Source organism: Erythrolamprus reginae, chromosome 2, assembly GCF_031021105.1.
Source record: "Erythrolamprus reginae isolate rEryReg1 chromosome 2, rEryReg1.hap1, whole genome shotgun sequence".
Classification (NCBI taxonomy): Eukaryota; Metazoa; Chordata; class Lepidosauria; order Squamata; family Dipsadidae; genus Erythrolamprus; species Erythrolamprus reginae.
Genome location: NC_091951.1, coordinates 345,246,390 through 345,264,701, shown reverse-complemented (window position 1 = coordinate 345,264,701; position 18,312 = coordinate 345,246,390). Strand labels below are relative to the sequence as shown.

At 43.4% G+C, this 18,312-nt stretch overlaps 1 protein-coding gene across 10 annotated transcripts in view; it reads right to left on the bottom strand.

Moving 5' to 3' along the window:
* PIAS2 (protein inhibitor of activated STAT 2) overlaps positions 1 to 18,312 on the bottom strand; it is an 89,813-nt gene that overhangs the window by 47,894 nt on the left and 23,607 nt on the right. For all 10 annotated transcript variants that reach the window (XM_070743607.1, XM_070743611.1, XM_070743606.1 and 7 more), the window contains exons 3-11: positions 17,331 to 17,415; positions 16,709 to 16,759; positions 16,511 to 16,601; positions 13,553 to 13,687; positions 13,171 to 13,276; positions 12,555 to 12,628; positions 10,441 to 10,601; positions 5,978 to 6,111; positions 1,236 to 1,419 (exon numbers count right to left, since the gene is read on the bottom strand). In XM_070743607.1, coding sequence (XP_070599708.1) covers positions 1,236 to 1,419; positions 5,978 to 6,111; positions 10,441 to 10,601; positions 12,555 to 12,628; positions 13,171 to 13,276; positions 13,553 to 13,687; positions 16,511 to 16,601; positions 16,709 to 16,759; positions 17,331 to 17,415 — 1,021 coding nt within the window. The remainder of the gene's footprint in view (positions 1 to 1,235; positions 1,420 to 5,977; positions 6,112 to 10,440; positions 10,602 to 12,554; positions 12,629 to 13,170; positions 13,277 to 13,552; positions 13,688 to 16,510; positions 16,602 to 16,708; positions 16,760 to 17,330; positions 17,416 to 18,312) is intronic.

The following is an 18,312-nucleotide window of genomic DNA, read 5'->3' as shown; positions in this document are numbered from 1 at the left end:
CTTGTGTGTCCAATCACACTTGGCCAATAAAATTCTATTCTATTCTATTCTAACCTATTGTCCACGAGTTCACTAGAATACAGGGAATCCTTAACTTACAAGAGTCTATTTAGTGACTGTTCAAAGACACAACCGTACTGATAAAAATGACTTGTGACCATTTTTCACACTTAATAACCTCTGCAGATCCCTAGTGTCACGTGATCAAAATTCAGATAGCAACAGCACTTAAGACTTATATACTGCTTCATAGTGCTTTACAGGCCTCTCTAAGAGGTTTACAGAATCAACCTCTTGCACCCAACAATCTGGGTCCTCATTTTACCCATCTCAGAAGGATGGAAGGCTGAGTCAACCTTGAGCCGGTGGTGAGATTTGAACTGCTGAACTACAATCAGCAGTCATCAGACCTAAAATGGTCACCTAACTTCAAAAATATCATCAAAAAAGCACAACAAAGAATGTTCTCTCTGCTCAAACTGCCCAAGGCGCTGCTGATACAGTTCTACAGAGGAATCATTGAGTCTGCCATCTGCACCTCTATAACTGTCTGGTTTGGTGCTGCAACCCAACAGGACCAACACAGACTTCAGAGGAGAATCAGAACTGCAGAAAAAACTATTGCTGCCAACTTGCCTTCCATTGATGATCTGTAGACTGCACAAGTCAAAAAGAGGTTGTGAAAATATTTACTGACCCCTCAGCATCCTGGACATAAACTGTTTCAACTCCTACTCTTAAAATGTTGCTACAGAGCACTGCACAGAGACAACTGGACACAAGATCTTTTTTTCCCCAAACGCCATCACTCTGCTAAACAAATAATTCCCTCAACACTGTCATGGCAATCACAAATTACAGTATGTACCATGTACTAACACTCTGGTTAGAGCTTTAAAAAAAGCCTTATTAGACAGGGCAACAATGAAAGAGCCTGTAAGCTGGTAAGAGCTGGGAACATGGTTAGCACCTGGTTAGGGCTGGAAAGAAACTTATTCCGAGCAAGCAGAGCCATGAGAAAAAGCCTGCAAAGACTTAGGGCTGGAAAAACATTCTTCGCAGAGTAACAATGAAAGAGCTTGCAAGTTAAGAGCTGGGAAGTTCGTTAAAACCTGGTTGGGAAACCTGGAAAAAAAGCTTCAAAAAAAAGGGAGCTTTCCTGACCTCTATGACCCAACCCCAAAGCACCCAATCCAACGCTAAGGGCAGCCCTACAAAGTGGAAAACGAACCAACCCTTTTGTGGGACTTGCTTGTGTGTCCGACATGTATATGCATTTCCGTTTGGGTGGGGCGTCCTCCTCCTCGTCAGACGAACTTTCAATGGTGAGATCGATGACGTCCACTTTTTTCTTGCTGACCTCGCCAGCAGGGGTCGAGCCCTGCTTACTGTTCATGGCAGAACCTGAAGAGTGCAGAACTAAGGGGGGGGGGGAAGAGAGAGACAGCCGTTGTAATTCAACTGGGTTGACTCAGCCTTCCGTAGTCAGTCAAATGAGGACCCACCAGCACTAACAGAACAAGCCACGGACTAATATATAATCAGAGAGCAAACCCCATTCTCTTCTCCTACTGACAATGTTACCTAGATGGGTAATGGATTGTCTTCAAGAAGAAAAACAAGCACGGAGAACATCAAGGACCTCACTGGCAAAGGTTTCTTCTTGTGCTGTAAAAACTGTTTATTGTTTTTACTTGGTCAAACTTTTACTCACCAACATTAATTATACCCAGTTCCATAATGGGACACCATTTATATTAAAGCCTTACAATTCTGTAGTCATCCAGAGAATAAGTTTTCATCCCCATCATAGTGTTACTTCAATCTTTGCTGTGGTGCAAAGTTTATTTTGTAAAGATTTATTTTCCCTATTCCTTGGGGCTTGTTTGTTTTGTCCTGCTTTATTTCATTTAAAAAAAAGAGCCGGGGTGGCGCAGCACATAGAGTGCTGTAGATGAAGCTGACTGTAGATCTGTAGGTCAGCGGTTCAAATCTCGTCACTGGCTCAAGGTTGACTCAGCCTTCCATCCTTCCGAGGTGGGTAAAATGAGGGCCCGGATTGTGGGGGCTATAGGCTGGCTATGTTAAAAAGTGCTATTGCTAACATGTTGTAAGCCGCCCTGAGTAAGGAGAAGGGCGGCATAAAAATCGAATGAATGAATGAATGAATGTAGTGAAAGGAGAGTTAGGGTTAAATAAGGTTCAGGAGGGAAGTGTTTTTAATAGGAAAGTGAACACAAGAACAAGGGGATACAATCTGAAGTTAGTAGGGGGAAAGATCAAAGGCAACATAAGAAAATATTATTTTACTGAAAGAGTAGTAGATCCTTGGAACAAACTTCCAGCAGACGTGGTTGGTAAATCCACAATAACTGAATTTAAACATGCCTGGGACAAACATATATCCATTGTTAGATAAAATACAGGAAATAGTATAAAGGCAGACAAGCACCTAAAAAACAATAACTTATTGGACCCAAATCAGCATGGCTTTACTGAAGGCAAATCATGTCAGACTAATCTCATTGATTTCTTTGACTATGTCACAAAGGTGTTGGATGAAGGTGCTGCCATGGATATTGCCTACCTGGACTTCAGCAAAGCCTTTGATACGGTTCCACATAAAGAGCTGATAGATAAATTAGTGAAGATTGGACTTAATCCCTGGATAGTTCAATGGATTTGCAGCTGGCTGAAGCGTAGACATCAGAGAGTTATTGTTAATGGCGAGTATTCTGAGCAGAGTCAGGTTACTAGCGGTGTGCCACAAGGTTCTGTTCTGGGTCCTATTCTTTTTAATATGTTTGTGAGTGACATAGGGGAAGGTTTGGTAGGGAAGGTTTGCCTATTTGCCGATGACTCTAAAGTGTGCAATTGGGTTGATATTCCTGGAGGGGTCTGTAATATGGTAAATGATTTAGCTTTACTAGATAAATGGTCAAAGCAATGGAAACTGCAGTTTAATGTTTCCAAATGTAAAATAATGCACTTGGGGAAAAGGAATCCTCAATCTGAGTATTGTATTGGCAGTTCTGTGTTAGCAAATACTTCAGAAGAAAAGGATTTAGGGGTAGTGATTTCTGACAGTCTCAAAATGGGTGAACAGTGCAGTCAGGCGGTAGGGAAAGCAAGTAGGATGCTTGGCTGCATAGCTAGAGGCAATGTACCCTCTAATTTTTTTTCGGTGTGGGCGGAAAAGTATAGTGTCTGAGCGACAGTCCCTTTGGGACTGGGCGGCATAGAAGAATAAATAAATAAATAAATAAATAAATAAATAAATAAATAAATAAATAAATAAATAAATAAATAAGAAAAAAATCCCTTCTTTTTTATTAAAAGAAATTAATAATTAAAAAAACCCAAAATCCATTACTATTAAAACTAAATCAACCAGCAAAACCAAAAACATAACTATTAATAAAAACAGGTGAGGGCTGGGTTTTTTTCCCTGTTATTATTTAAGTGCTTTTACCATATGCTTTAAATCAAGAGTCACTTCTCTCTCTGTTTTTCTCTCTTTCCTGTCATTCTCTGCCTCAATCATTTTCTCATTTCTCTTTTCTCCCCTTTTTCTATCATTTCGCTCTATCTCTTCCTTCCACTCTTTTCTCTCTCTCTTCCTTCCTCTCATCTCTCTCTTGCTTTCTCTCTCTCTCTTTCCCTCTCTCCCCCCCTTTCTCTCTCTTTTTCTCACTTTCCCTCTCGTTTTCTTTCTCTCTCACTCACTCTTTCTCTCTTGTTTTCTTTCTCACACTCTTTCTCTCTCTTGTTCTCTCTCTTGCTATCTCTTTCTCTCCCCCCTTTCTTTCTTTCTCTCTCTCTCTCTCTCTCTCACTTTCTATCTTGCTGTCTGTTGCTCTCACTGTCTCTCGTTCTCTCTCCGTTCTTCTCAGCGGAGGCCGGCGAAGGTGATATTCAATGTCGGGGGGGGCGTGGGCGTTTGCGCGCGCTCCAAATCCCCCTGCTAGCCCCCCGGAACATTCAAAATAAGAAAAGCCTTCGCTGGCGAAGGCTTTTCTTATTTTGAATATTCCGAGCGGGCTAGCAGGGAGATAGGGAGCGCGCGCAACCGCTCGCGCGCCCCCGACATTGAATATCACCTTCGCCGGCCTCTGCTGAGAGAATGCCTGCTCCGCCTCTCCTGCAATCCCCTTGCCGAGAGCCCGGGATGAAAGTGCTCTCGGCAAAGGTGAGATGGGCAGGATGTGTGTTCCGGGTGCGGGAGGACCCGCACCGAAAGGCAGGAGGCGGCGGAGGAGCAGAGGGGGCGGGCGGGGGGCAGCGCCGAAAGGCCGAGGGGCCGGAGGAACTGTGGGGAGGCAGGGGCAGCCGCGGCTCCCTTCCCTTCTGCTGCCGGCGCCTCCCCGCCCCCCCTGCGGCTGGCATGGGGATGGGGAGCGCACGGCCATGAAAAAGGCCGCACGGGGGTGTATTTTGGGGCACGCGGGCGCAGCTTTCGGGGAACGGTGGCTAGAGGTATAACAAGCAGGAAGAGGGAGATTATGATCCCGCTATATAGAATGCTGGTGAGACCACATTTGGAATACTGTGTTCAGTTCTGGAGACCTCACCTACAAAAAGATATTGAAAAAATTGAACGGGTCCAAAGACGGGCTACAAGAATGGTGGAAGGTCTTAAGCATAAAACGTATCAGGAAAGACTTCATGAACTCCATCTGTATAGTCTGGAGGACAGAAGGAAAAGGGGACATGATCGAAATATTTAAATATGTTAAAGGGTTAAATAAGGTCCAGGAGGGAAGTGTTTTTAATAGGAAAGTGAACACAAGAACAAGGGGACACAACCTGAAGTTAGTTGGGGGAAAGATCAAAAGCAACATGAGAAAATATTATTTTACTGAAAGAGTAGTAGATCCTTGGAACAAACTTCCAGCAGACGTGGTAGATAAATCCACAGTAACTGAATTTAAACATGCCTGGGATAAACATATGTGCATCCTAAGATAAAATACAGGAAATAGTATAAGGGCAGACTAGATGGACCATGAGGTCTTTTTCTGCCGTCAGTCTTCTATGTTTCTATGAGAGTTTGTGGACTCTAGGACTGATGTCAGTAAAAAGAGTGAAAATAGCAGCTAGTTTGGTCTAGTAGCTAAGGTGCCAGACTAGAAAGCAGGAGATTGTGAGTTCTACTCCCACTTTAGACATGAAAGCCAGCTGGGTGTCTTTGACCAATCACTAGAAGAATGTGAATTCTAGTCTCATATTAGCCATGAAAGCCAGCTGGGAGACTTTGGGCCAATCACCAGGAGACTAGCGAGTTCTAGTCCTGCCTTCACTATGAAAGCTAGTTGGGTGACCTTGTATGGATCCCTCAGTCCAACCCATCACACTGGGTTGTCGTGGAGAAAACAGGAGGACGGAGTGTTAGATATGTTCACCTTGGGAAGACTGTAAAGACAGGATACAAATAAATAAATAAAATTTAAATAAATAAACTGAAATAAGAGGGAACTCAGGAAAGCAACCTTCCCACCAGTACAAAGGAAGCTTTTTGGTTTAAGACAGCAGTTCCTCTCTTAATATATTATAATATTCAGGGCTGCAGCCACTCGCCTCAGCCAGGCAGCCCATCTTAAACCTAAATGCCCAAGTGGGGCATTCACTTCCACATCTGTTAACCTTGTTGTGCTCCAGGATGTGTGTGTGTTAAGGTCTCTGTCGGTCAAAAAAGTTGGAGGAGTGCCAAGTTCAACCCAGATCAGCAGCAGTAACTTCCCAACCCAACAGAAAGAGTAGTAGATCCTTGGAACAAACTTCCAGCAGACGTGGTTGGTAAATCCACAGTAACTGAATTTAAACATGCCTGGGATAAACATATAACAATCCTAAGATAAAATACAGGAAATAGTATAGGGGCAGACTAGATGGACCTTGAGGTCTTGTCCTGTCATCAGTCTTCTATGTTTCTATGTTTCTAACAGAAGAAAAAAACAAATGCCTACAAGTTACTTACTTTCTATTTTGGGGCACTGTGGGCTAACGACTTTCAAAGGCTCCTTTTTGGGCCTCATAGGGCACCAGGACCCATCCTCCTGGAACTTGATCTCATCAACATCTGAACATTCATTCAAAATTTCCATAAAGAGTCTAGAAAAACAAACACATGAAACATTACCGGTGTGTTTCCATTAATTGTGCAGATACTTTCCTTAGAAACACTCTGGAGCATTCTTCCCATATCCAGCACTTATTATTCACATGACATCTGTCTAGGCCAGTGATGACGAACCTTTTTTTCCTTGGGTGCCAAAAGACTGTGCATGTGCGCTGTCGCGCATGCTCAAGTGCCCATACCCATAATTCAATGCCTGGGGAGGATGAAAACAGCTTCCCCCACCCCCTGGAGGCCATGAATGGCCTGTTTCCCAACTTCTGGTGGGCCCACTAGACTCGTGTTTTGCAGGCTCCAAAGGCTTCCCTGGAGCTGGGGGAGGGTGAAAACGCCCTTCACCATCCTTCCCAGAGGCTCCCTGGCAGCCAAAAACGCCCTCCCAGAGCCTCTGTGCGAGCCAAAAATCAGCTGGCTAGCACACACATGCACATTGGAGCTGAGTTAGGGCAATGGCTCGCATGCCAGCAGATATGGCTCCGTGTATCACCTGTGGCACCCGTGCCATAGGTTCGCCATCACTGGTCTAGACTGAGGACTGAGTCAAAGCTGGGGATCCTAGCAACAGAGGCGGAGTCTTTCAACTTTCACAGTACTATAGTCTGAACAGACAAGATCAAACCACTCCTGGATCCTAGCTTCACCTCCTATGGAGAACTACTGTTACCTAATACAGTGATACCTCAAGATACGAACCCCTCGTCTTACGAACAACTCGTGATACGAACCCGGGGTTTAGAAAATTTTTGCCTCTTCTTACGAACTTTTTTCGAGTTACGAACCAGCACCCCCCCGAACCCCGAACCCGGGTTCGGGGGGGTGCTGGCAAGCCCTCCAGGCCGGCTGCGACCTTTTAAAACAGCCGCGGCGCTTCCCATCTGTCTCCTGAAGCCGAACGGCAAAGCCGAACTTCCGCGTTCGGCTTCAGGAGACAGATGGGAAGCGGCGCGGCTCTTTTAAAAGGTCGCAGCCGGCCTGGGGGGCTTGCCAGCACCCCCCCGAACCCGGGTTCGGGGTTCGGGAGGTTGCTGGGAAGCCCCCCAGCCCGGCGGTCACCTTTTAAAACAGCCGGGCGGCTTTCCAGCAGCCTCCCGAAGCCGAACAAACGCGTTCGGCGTTCGGAGGCTGCTGGAAAGTCCTACTTCTCCCCCCCAGCCAAAACCCCAAAGCCTGTTTGCTGCCACACGATTTAGCCAGGACAGGAGCGAAGTGACGTGGAGGAATGGGGAGCTGAAACCGGGCGGTTTCAGCTTTCCATCCCTTCACGTCACTTCGCCGCTAAATCGTGTGGCAGCAAACACGCTTTGGGGTTTTGGCTGGTGGGGAGAAGTAGGACCTTCCTAACTCCCTCCCCCACAGCCAAACCCCCAAAGCATGTTTGCTGCCACACGATTTAGCGGCGAAGTGACGTGGATGGATGGAAAGCTGAAACCGGGCTGTTTCAGCTTTCCATCCCTTCACATCCCTTCGCCGCTAAATCGTGTGGCAGCAAACATGCTTTGGGGATTTGGCTGGGGGGGAGAAGAAGTAGGACCTTCCTAACTCCCTCCCCCACAGCCAAACCCCCAAAGCATGTTTGCTGCCACACGATTTAGCGGCGAAGTGACGTGGATGGATGGAAAGCTGAAACCGCCCGGTTTCAGCTCCCCATTCCTCCACGTCACTTCGCTCCTGTCCTGGCTAAATCGTGTGGCAGCAAACAGGCTTTGGGGTTTTGGCTGGGGGGGAGGGAGTTAGGAAGGTCCTACTGCTTCCTCCCCCAGCCAAAAACACAAAGCCAGGCAGCCTCCAGCCGCCAAAGGAGCCTTCTGATTCTCCCCGCTTCTCTGTCCCGCTCATTGCCCGTGTCCGGCAGAAGCTGCTGCCCGATTGCTCTTAGCCGGCGGGATGCAAAGTGCTGGGGTGGGGGGGGTGTCCTGACAGCCCCCCCACCCCAATGCGAGCGGCGGGGAGTCACCCATGGCCGGCAGAAGATCGCTCTTGCTGACCTGATGCCTCACGGTGAAGCCGGGCAAGAGCGATCTTCTGCCGGCCATGGGCGACTCCCCGCCGCTCACCCATGGCCGGCAGAAGATCGCTCTTGCCCGGCTTCCCCGCGAGGCAGCAGGTCAGCATCCTCGGCGGGCGAGCGGCGGGGAAGCCGGCGGCTGTGGCAGCTGCTGCAAGAGGCTTCCCCGCCTCCTCAAAGCAGCCTCCCAAACCCGAACTTTCGCTGAGAAGCCCCGCCGCCCAGTTGTCACCTTTTAAAACAGCCGGGGGGCTTCTCAGCAGCCTCCCAACGCCGAAGCCCCCAGGCTGTTTTAAAAGGTGACAGCCGTGGGGCAGCGTTTTTTTGCGGGGGTTTTTTGTTGTTGCACGGATTGACTTTACATTGTTTCCTATGGGAAACAATGTTTCGTCTTACGAAACTTTCATCTTACGAACCTCCTCCTTGCAGCAATTAAGTTCGTATCATGAGGTATTACTGTATAGGCGACTGATATACACTAAAGGTAGTCCTCGACTTGCATCCACATGAGCCCAAAATTTTGCTAATGACCTAAATCAGTGTTGTCAAACTTTGGCAACTTTAAAGCAGTCAGCATGAGGAATTCTGGATGTTGAGAAGTCTTAAAAGTTGCCAAGGCTGGACACTCCTGATCTAAACCTTCAAAGGAAAAGATCAAAAAGGAAGATTTTAAGAGGAAAAATCACCAGTAAGAGTTTACTCCATCTCCATCTCTTCTTAAGAAAGAAAGGAGGATGTTTATGCTTCTAGGTTTCCAGGGGTGGCTAGGCTCACTAGTGTATAAGTGGGAGTATCTTATTTTACAAAAATCATTTTAATTAGCTATTAATACAATTGTTTTTCTTTCTTTTATCCTTTTATGAGTTGTAGTTTCTGTGCATAATCTCAGACACATATATGAACCTGCATATATCTCGGGTGCACCTGCAGAGTTATTATTAAAGGGAATCAGGAACAGATAGGGAAGCCAGGATTATTTTTTGTGTGGATTTCCATCACCACCACCCCATCTAGTCTTTATTTATTTATTTATTTATTCATTCATTCATTCATTTATTTATTTAGATTTGTATGCCGCCCCTCTCCGCAGCACTTTCCTTTTTAAAAAATAAAATAATACACCCCTGCCTTGTATTTAAAATTGTCTTTCATTTAAGCACACGCAGGGAAATTTTAGTACTGTTGTGGTTGGCTCTGGCCCAGCTCCTGCCCCAAGGAATGTGGAGGTGGATGTGGGGGAAACATCCACATGCCACAGGTCTGTTTTGCTCCCGATAGAATCTCCTCACGAAGGCTCCTCTGACGAAGGAAGCGTGGGTAGCAGGGAAGGGGGGAGTTTGGCAGACAGCCCAGGAGATCAATCATCCCTGGATTCTGAACAAGAACTTATGACAGATCCACGCACGCGTAGAGTGATGCATAGGAGAGAACAACTGAAGGATTATTACAGGAGATAAGTGAGGCCACCTGTGGTTGGGTGGGGCTGCTGTAATTAGTGCTACAGATAAAAGAACAGTGTGCTGGTTTAGCCTTGTGGAAGTTTAGCTGATTCATAGTTCGTCAAAATAGTGGTTTTGCTATTCAAGACTGTGTGTGGACTTTCTGGACTTTGGAATTTGGACTCAATTTCGCAGTTACTGGTTGAGAAATTGGATTGCATTTAACCTGTGCCTTGTGTGTACCAGAAAATCCCTTTGACATTTAAAACAGGAGTTTTTTCTGCTTTTCTGTTGATAAAGACTTTTGGTTTTCCTTCTATCGTGTGGTGTGTGTCTCTCTGGACTAATTATCTGCAGTTCAACTGCTTTTTGTAATCTGAAGAAGAGAATTATTATTATAAATCTCCAGAATTGGAGGCGTGGAAGGAAGATCTTATCTGGGTGAAATCCAGCAGGTTCGGATAGGTTCTGGAGAACCAGTAGTAGAAATTTTGAGTGGTTTGGAGAACCAGCAAATATCACCTCTGGCTAGCCCCAGAGTGGGGAGAGAATGGGAATTTTGCAGTACTCTTCCCCTGCCACACCCAAGCCACGCCCACATAAAAACATAAGCAGAGCCATGCTGAATCAGGCCAAAACCTATCGATTCCAGCATTCTGTGTCACACAACAGCCCACCAATTGTCCATAGGGATCTTGAGCAGAAAGAGAAGGCAAAACCCTCCCTTTCCCTTGACCCCCAACAAATGGTATCCAAGGATACAACCAACATAGAGACAGCACTTGGATGTCTATTTCAATAATCACAATAACCACAGAACCGGTAGTAAAACAAAATGGGATTTCACCACTGGTTCTTACCCATCCAGGATGAGATTCTCATAGGTCGCTTTCTTGTCACACACAGGACAGATCCAGGTGGGCTTCTTCTCATTCATTTGAAGATAGAGAGCGGCGTCGAAGCACTGCAGGTGAGTACATGTGCCGGCCCGGCAGGGGATTGTCAGCCTCATTTTCCCCAGCTGGAGATCCCAGTTGGGTAGAAAGAGAACAAGGAAGAAGAAGAAGAAATTCCATTCTCAGGAAATGAAACAGAAGGCCCTCGGTTAGGACGAATGGTCAAGTCCCTCCCAGATGCAAAGTTCTAAATTAGAGCATCTCCCACCATGAATGTGTTTAATTACTATAGAAATGATTGTTTTTTTTCCTTTCTTGGCAATTTTAAGATGTGTGAATTTAAGTGCTCACATTAGAGAACCATCTTTCAGCTGTGGCGAGGGGGGCGTTTGCCCAGGTTCGCCTGGTGCACCAGTTGCGGCCCTATTTGGACCGGGAGTCACTGCTCACAGTCACTCATGCCCTCATCACCTCGAGGCTCGACTACTGTAATGCTCTCTACATGGGGCTACCTTTGAAAAGTGTTCGGAAACTTCAGATCGTGCAGAATGCAGCTGCAAGAGCAGTCATGGGCTTTCCCAAAAATGGCCATGTAACACCAACACTCCGCAGTCTGCATTGGTTGCCGATCAATTTCCGGTCACAATTCAAAGTGTTGGTCATCACCTATAAAGCCCTTCATGGCACAGGACCAGGGTATCTACAAGACCGCTTTCTGCCGCACAAATCCCAGCGACCGGTTAGGTCCCAGAGTGGGCCTTCTCCGGGTCCCGTCAACAAAACAATGTCGTTTGGCGGGGCCCAGGGGAAGAGCCTTCTCTGTGGTGGCCCCGGCCCTCTGGAACCAACCAACCCCCCCCCCGGAGATCAGAATTGCCCCCACCCTCCTCGCCTTTCTTAAGCTCCTTAAAACCCACATCTGCCGTCAGGCATGGGGGAACTGAGATATTCTTTCCCCCTAGGCCTTTACAATTTATGCATGGTATGTTTGTTTGTATGTATGTATGTTTGGTTTTACAAATAAGGGTTTTTTAGCTGTTTTAGTATTGGATTTACATGCTGTTTTGTATTACTGTTGTTAGCCGCCCCGAGTCTACGGAGAGGGGCGGCATACAAATCCAATAAATAAATAAGTGAAATTACGCAAAATAGAATTGAAGCCTGAACTGTTTCTTCTGGGGATTATTAAAGGAAAATATTTTTTTATTTATTTTTTATTTATTTATTTATTTGTTTGTTTGTTTATTATTAAATTTATATGCCGCCCAACTCCCGAGGGATTCTTAAACATTTTAAAAAGACTAAATATTTGATTATTCATATTACTACAACAGCGAGAATTGTACTTGCACACAAGTATGGAAAATGTCCACTATACCAACAGGGGATGCAATAATCCCAAAAAAAAGGTGAATGTGCAAAAATGGACAAATTGACTAAAGAATTAAATTATAAGGAAGACTTGGAATAATACTCAACTTGGGAAAATTGGTATCAATGGATAGAAAATAAAAAATAGGAAATATATAGATCAAAGTAAGACATAAATTGTATTTACATAGATTTGATTAAATTGGAATATCTGAGAATGTAAGAACAGAGTTAATATTTCTGCACGGTCATGATATTGAATTGTTCAATTGTTCAATATTTACATCGCAGAAGTATTTGTATATTCTAAATTTTAATAAAGGTTTTTGAAAATTTTAAAAAAAGATGTGTGGACTTCAACTTTCAGAATTCCACACCCAGACCATATTTGTTTATAGTGATAATTAAGATGAAATGGGAAGAGTGCAATGGACGGTTGAAGGAACTAGGTGTATCTAGTTTAATGAAAAGAAGGACAAGGTGATAGGTCTTTCAATATTTGAAGGGCTGCCACAAAGAAGACGGGATCGTCAACCTACTTATTTCTTATTATAGGAAGCTTTGAACTCCAAGCAGTAAATATATACTCCACATAATGTTCCCCATAAAATTGGAACTACAGCCCACCCTCAAAAAAGCTTAATCTCCCCCCCCAAAAAAAGAGGGAGAAAGCCTAGAGGACTTTACTTTCTCCTAGTTTTACTCACAGGACACATTAGTGATACTCGGAGACTGGTTGTAGCAATTTCACTATCTGGGTCAGCTGTGAGTTTTTCTTTAACTGAAGAGGGAAAAAAGAGAGAGAAGTATTAAAAATGCGGAATGACTGTCATATTAAATACAGTGCCTAATAAAAGTTCTGCTTTATCTGCTTATCATTCGTATGTATGTATGTATGTATGTATGTATGTATGTATGTATGTATGTATGTATTTGGTACGTTTGGGTTTTTTCCCTATATATCAAGTGTTTTTGCGACGTTTGGACGAGATCACACTTGTCATCTTCAGGCACGTCCTGGGCTTTGCATTATAACAAACAAACTTTGTTCACAACAGTGCAAAGCCTGGGACACATCTGAAGATGACGAGATCACACTTTTTGCCTCTTGGCCCTTATATATATATAAGCTGAAGGGATTGGATACTGTAGCCTAGAGGATAATTCTCTGCCTTACAAGGCAAAGGTTGCAGGTTCAAATCCCAGTGGGTATGGCTAGCTGATGAGGCCAAAATAAGGCCGAAATAGATCTATCCTAGTCTCCCTTAATTTTCAAATTCAGCAAAAAAACATATATATATATGAAAGAACAGCTTTACTCACTTAGTGCCCGAGAATGATCAGGATTCCGAATACCCTTCAGTTTTAGTCTCTGTAGCAACATTGCTGAAGTCAGCTGGCGCACGAGATACACAGACATTGAGTAATTCTACAAGGGGGAAAATCATAAAATAGTGTTTCTACAATGTATTGAAGAATTAATACGCTGAACTTTAACTTACAGCAGTATTTCTCAACCTGGCCAAAGCTAAGATGGGTGAACTTCAATTCCCAGAATTCCCCAGCTGCCTAAGATTTCTGGGAATTGAAGTCCAGCCATCTTAAAATTGCCAAGGTTGAGAAACACTGATCTATAGCAGATACAGAAAGGACCATAGTAACTGAAAGAGAAACAAACACACACATCTTGTAGCTTACAGTTTACCTTTCCTATTTCAGATGTCCAAGATATAGAAATCTGGTTTGGCACCGCAGAGGAAAGTCTAACTAGTGATGTAATATTCAAGGGACGTCCAGGCCTCTTCTGCTCAATTCCATTTTTAGGAGGAGGTGCGTACCCCTGAAAAAACACAGCATTTCCCCAATCATATATTTTCCTTGAGGGATTTATTCTTACCGTGCCTTTATTATATTTATAAATAACTCAAGGCAGCAAATGTTATCTAATGCTCTTTTGTCCTTCTGTTTTCCCCACAACCTGTCTGGAATAAGGGCTGTAGTACATTCATCTAAAATTATGAACTAGTTCAATTGATGCTCACAGGAGCATTAAACTTGTGCTTGTTTCTTTCGAGATTTTTACTACAAAGCCGAGTAAATGTGTTCCCCTTGAGCTCATTCCCACATAAGTAAGGGCTGCGGTTCTTTTGACTTAATGACAAACTGTATTTTTCAGAGTATAAGACGAACCTTAGTTTTTGGGGAGGAAAATAGAAAAAATAATCTAGCCAGGTATTAATCTGGCTAGCCTCCTTAGTCTAGTCAGCTTCAGCATATCATTTTATCCCCAGATTAGGGCTGAAAAAATATTCTTCTGAGGGAGTAGCAATGAAAACAAGCCTGCAAAGGCTGAGGGCTGGGGGGAAAACTTCAGTGGGAGTAAGACTGAAAAAATCCTGCAAGAGGGGAAGGTTTTTAGCACCTTGTTAGGGCTGAAAAAAATCTTCTTCAGAGTGAGTAGCAATGAAAAAAAGCCTGCAAGCCAGGATGATCATTATCACCTAGTTAGGACTGGAAAAAAACATTATTCTGAGCAATTAGCAATGAATAAAAGCCTGCAAGCAGGGAAGATTGTTAGTGCTTCATTAGGGTTGGGGGGAAAGCTTAGAAAAAACTACATTCAGAGTATAAGATGCACCCAAATTTTCAGCTTCTTTTGGGGGGAAAAGGTGTGCCTTATACTCTGAAAAGTACAGTATTCAGGGACAGTAAAAAGGCTGCAATGCCTTAAGAATCTGGAGTTGCAAGGTTCTTTCAAACCTTATTCTCACAGCTCATAGCGGAGGTCTTCAAACTTGGCAACTTTAAGACTTCAACTCCCAGAATTCTGGAAGTTGACATCCACAAGTCTTAGCAGTTGCCAAGTTTGGGGACTCGTGGGTTATTTGTTGTGAGCTGCTCCGAGTACTCGGAGAGGGGTGGCATACAAATATAAATTATTATTATTATTATTATTATTATTATTATTATTATTTAATTAATGAATTATTATTATAGACAGCCCTGGAACTCTTTCTTTCTAGCCCTTCTCTTCTCATGTAAAAAAGGAAAACTGGAACAAGAAATGAAAAAATAATCAGAGATATATAATAATCATTTTTTGCAAATACAGATAATCCTCGATTTATGACTATAATTTCTCCTGCTAAATGAAACAGATGCTAAGTTAATTTTGCCCCATTTTATGACCTTTCTTGCTGCCGTTGTTAAGTGCATCGGTGCAGTTGCTAACAACACGGATGTTAAGTGAATCTGGCTTTTATTTGTCAGAAGGTCACAAAAGGAGATTACATGACCCAGAGACTCTGCGACCGTCATAAATGTCAGTCGTCAGCGGCCAATCATCTGAATTTTGATCATTTGACCATGGGGATGCTGCAATCGTAGTGTGAAAAATGGTCATAAGTCACTTTTTTCAGTGCTTCAAACTAAATGATTGTTGTAAATCAAGGACTACCTGTAATCGCAGGATTCTTTTGTTTTTAATCTGTTCCCAGAATTTTTGTTATATTAACTGTTCTCAGAACGGACCCAAATATCCCAGTGGACAATCTATACCAGGGTGTTCAACCTTGGCCACTTTTAAGACCTGTGGAATGTCCACTCCCAGAATTCCCCAGCCAATTGGCATCCACAAGTGTTAAAGATGACAGTGTTGGACACCTCTGATCTATATGATATTAAATCCAGGAGATTTAACTACAAACAACAGAACAAAAGTTCAGTTTCAGGCAGAAGAACTGTAAACACTTGATTTTTTTAAAAAAATGTTTATACAGTGGTACCTCATCTTACGAATGCCTCTTCTAACGAACTTTTCAAGATACAAACCCAGTGTTTAAGATTTTTTTGCCTCTTCTTCCGAACTATTTTCACCTTAAGAACCCAAGCCGCTGCTGCTGGGATGAAGGGGTTTCTTTTTTCCCCCTTTTTTGAAGAAAGAAAAGGGAGAAGCAGCTTGGAGGGGGAAAGACTGCATTTAAATAACTAGGAGAACGCGTGCTTGCAGGCACTGAAAGAGTGTCTTTTGAAGAAAGAAAAGGGAGGGGCGGCTTGGAGGAGGAAAGATTTTGCAGAGAACAACGTGCTTGCAGAGGCACTGAAAGGGTGTCTTTTGAAGAAAGAAAAGGGAGGGGCGGCTTGGAGGAGGAAAGATTTTGCAGAGAACAACGTGCTTGCAGAGGCACTGAAAGGGTGTCTTTTGAAGAAAGAAAAGGGAGGGGCGGCTTGGAGGAGGAAAGATTTTGCAGAGAACAACGTGCTTGCAGAGGCACTGAAATGGTGTCTTTTGAAGAAAGAAAAGGGAGGGGCACCCCCTTGCCTTTCTTCCTTCCCACTCACCCTTTAGCCTAGCCTTGCTTCTTCCACCCGCCCCATTTAGCTGCTCCTCCCTGCCCTCTGTTCGCCTCCCTTCTAAAGTTTGGGATTTTCCTGAAGGATTTGCACGCATTATTTGCTTTTACATTGATTCCTATGGGAAACATTGTTTCATCTTACGAACTTTTCACCTTATGAACCTCCCCCCGGAACCAATTAAGTTCGTATCATGAGGTACCACTGTATTTTCTTTTTTACATGACCAGTCATCCAGTCATGAATCTGAGATGGGCATCCATGCACATAAAAATAATAAATACATCAAAATAACTCAAGTCACCCATACCGGCAATGGAAAGAGCTTCCCGTTCACTTTTATGCATAAACTATTGGGATAGTTATCCTCTTGAGAGCAGCTTGTTTCTGCTAGGCACAGTCTATTTGGCAAAAGAAATAATTGTTTAGTCAATGGGTTTAAGTTATCATTCGTTCCAGTTAAAAGAAGGCATTATGGATAAGTTATGGTAAGAAAGATGGAAGTCACCTCAATTGAACCTGCACTGTATAATCTCTTCTGCCTCCGGGCAAAAAGTCCCTGTAGCAATGGAAAAAGAAATGGGTTAAACAGAGCTGATTTTTCTGACAGTCATCTTTCAAAACGGACTTGTTATGATCCACCACTTCAGTAAAGATCAGAGGGCCAGATGTGTTTGATAAAGACAGTTTCTCTCCCCACGTTGCGAATTACTTTCAAGACAACATACAACCAACTTTCCCAGTGGCGGAAATAGGGTATTAAGTAAATCTGCAGTTTTCTTTTAAATCGAGTTTGTTAAAGGAGTTGAGATGTTTTTAAGCTCGCTCAGACTATGAAACACAACACTCTTTTTAGTAAATAGCAAAAATAATACTTTGAGAATTATTTTCAAAGTGTATAAAGGAATAATTGTTTTGTTGGCATAATAAAAGTTTAAAATATACACCTGCAGGCACTGAGGAGGGCAACTAATACAGGATAATAAACACAAAGAAGTAATAATTTTGCTTTGAGAGAACTTACAAAATGCCCAATATCCAGCAAGTACTGGGACATAAAATGTCTAAGGTAGCTTTTCATGATACGAAATTGTGTACAAGGAAATTCGGCTCAAGTTTTCTGTTATTACCTGGAAATGCAGATTTCTCTAACTTGTTGAGGTGTTAAAGCAAAAATAAAGAACTTCTCCTGGAATCTCTGAATACTGCTCTGTACTAAAGAGAAAGAGAGAGAAATGATCTTGTGAACTGAATACAGGAAATCTTTTCTGACTGATACAAAACCACATCAAACCTTACAAGGAATTAACAATGCACAATAAAGCTTCAATACATAAATATCAAGTGTGCATTGAGAAAGCTCTAAAAATCATCATATACCTCTTGTCTTTCCCAGAACCACTGTATTGACTTTCTTTAGGAACTTGGTGTTCATAGCTTTAAAGTAATCATAACAGAGGAGTGATAGGTTGCAACAGAATTAACCAAGAAAATGTTCTCTATAACAACAACAATAACAACAACAACAGAGTTGGAAGGGACCTTGGAGGCCTTCTAGTCCAACCCCCTGCTTGGGTAGGAGACCCTACACTACTTCAGACAAATGGTTATCCAACATCTTCTCAAAAACTTCCAATTTTGGGACATTCACAACTTCTGGAGGCAAGTTGTTCCACTGAGGAATTGTTTTAACTGTCAGGAAATTTCTTCTTAGTTCTAAGTTGCTTCTCTCCTATATTAGTTTCCATCCATTGCTGGGTTCACCAACACTAGTATATTTATTTATTTGTTTGTTTTTGTTTGTTTTTTTATGCTGCCTTTCTCCGTAGACTCAGGGCGGCTTACAACATGTTAGCAAAAGCACTTTTTAACAGAGCCAACATATCGCCTCCAAAAATCCAGGTCCTCATTTTACCCACCTTGGAAGGATGGAAGGCTGAGTCAACCTTAAGCCGGTGTTTTGAACCGCTGACCTACAGATTTAAAGTCAGCTTCACTGGCCTGCAGTACAGCACTCTACCTGCTGTGCCACACCGACTCATATAGGGTCTCCTGCTTGTGAAGGGTGGGACTAGACGACCTCCAAGGTCCCTTCCAGCTCTATTCCGATAG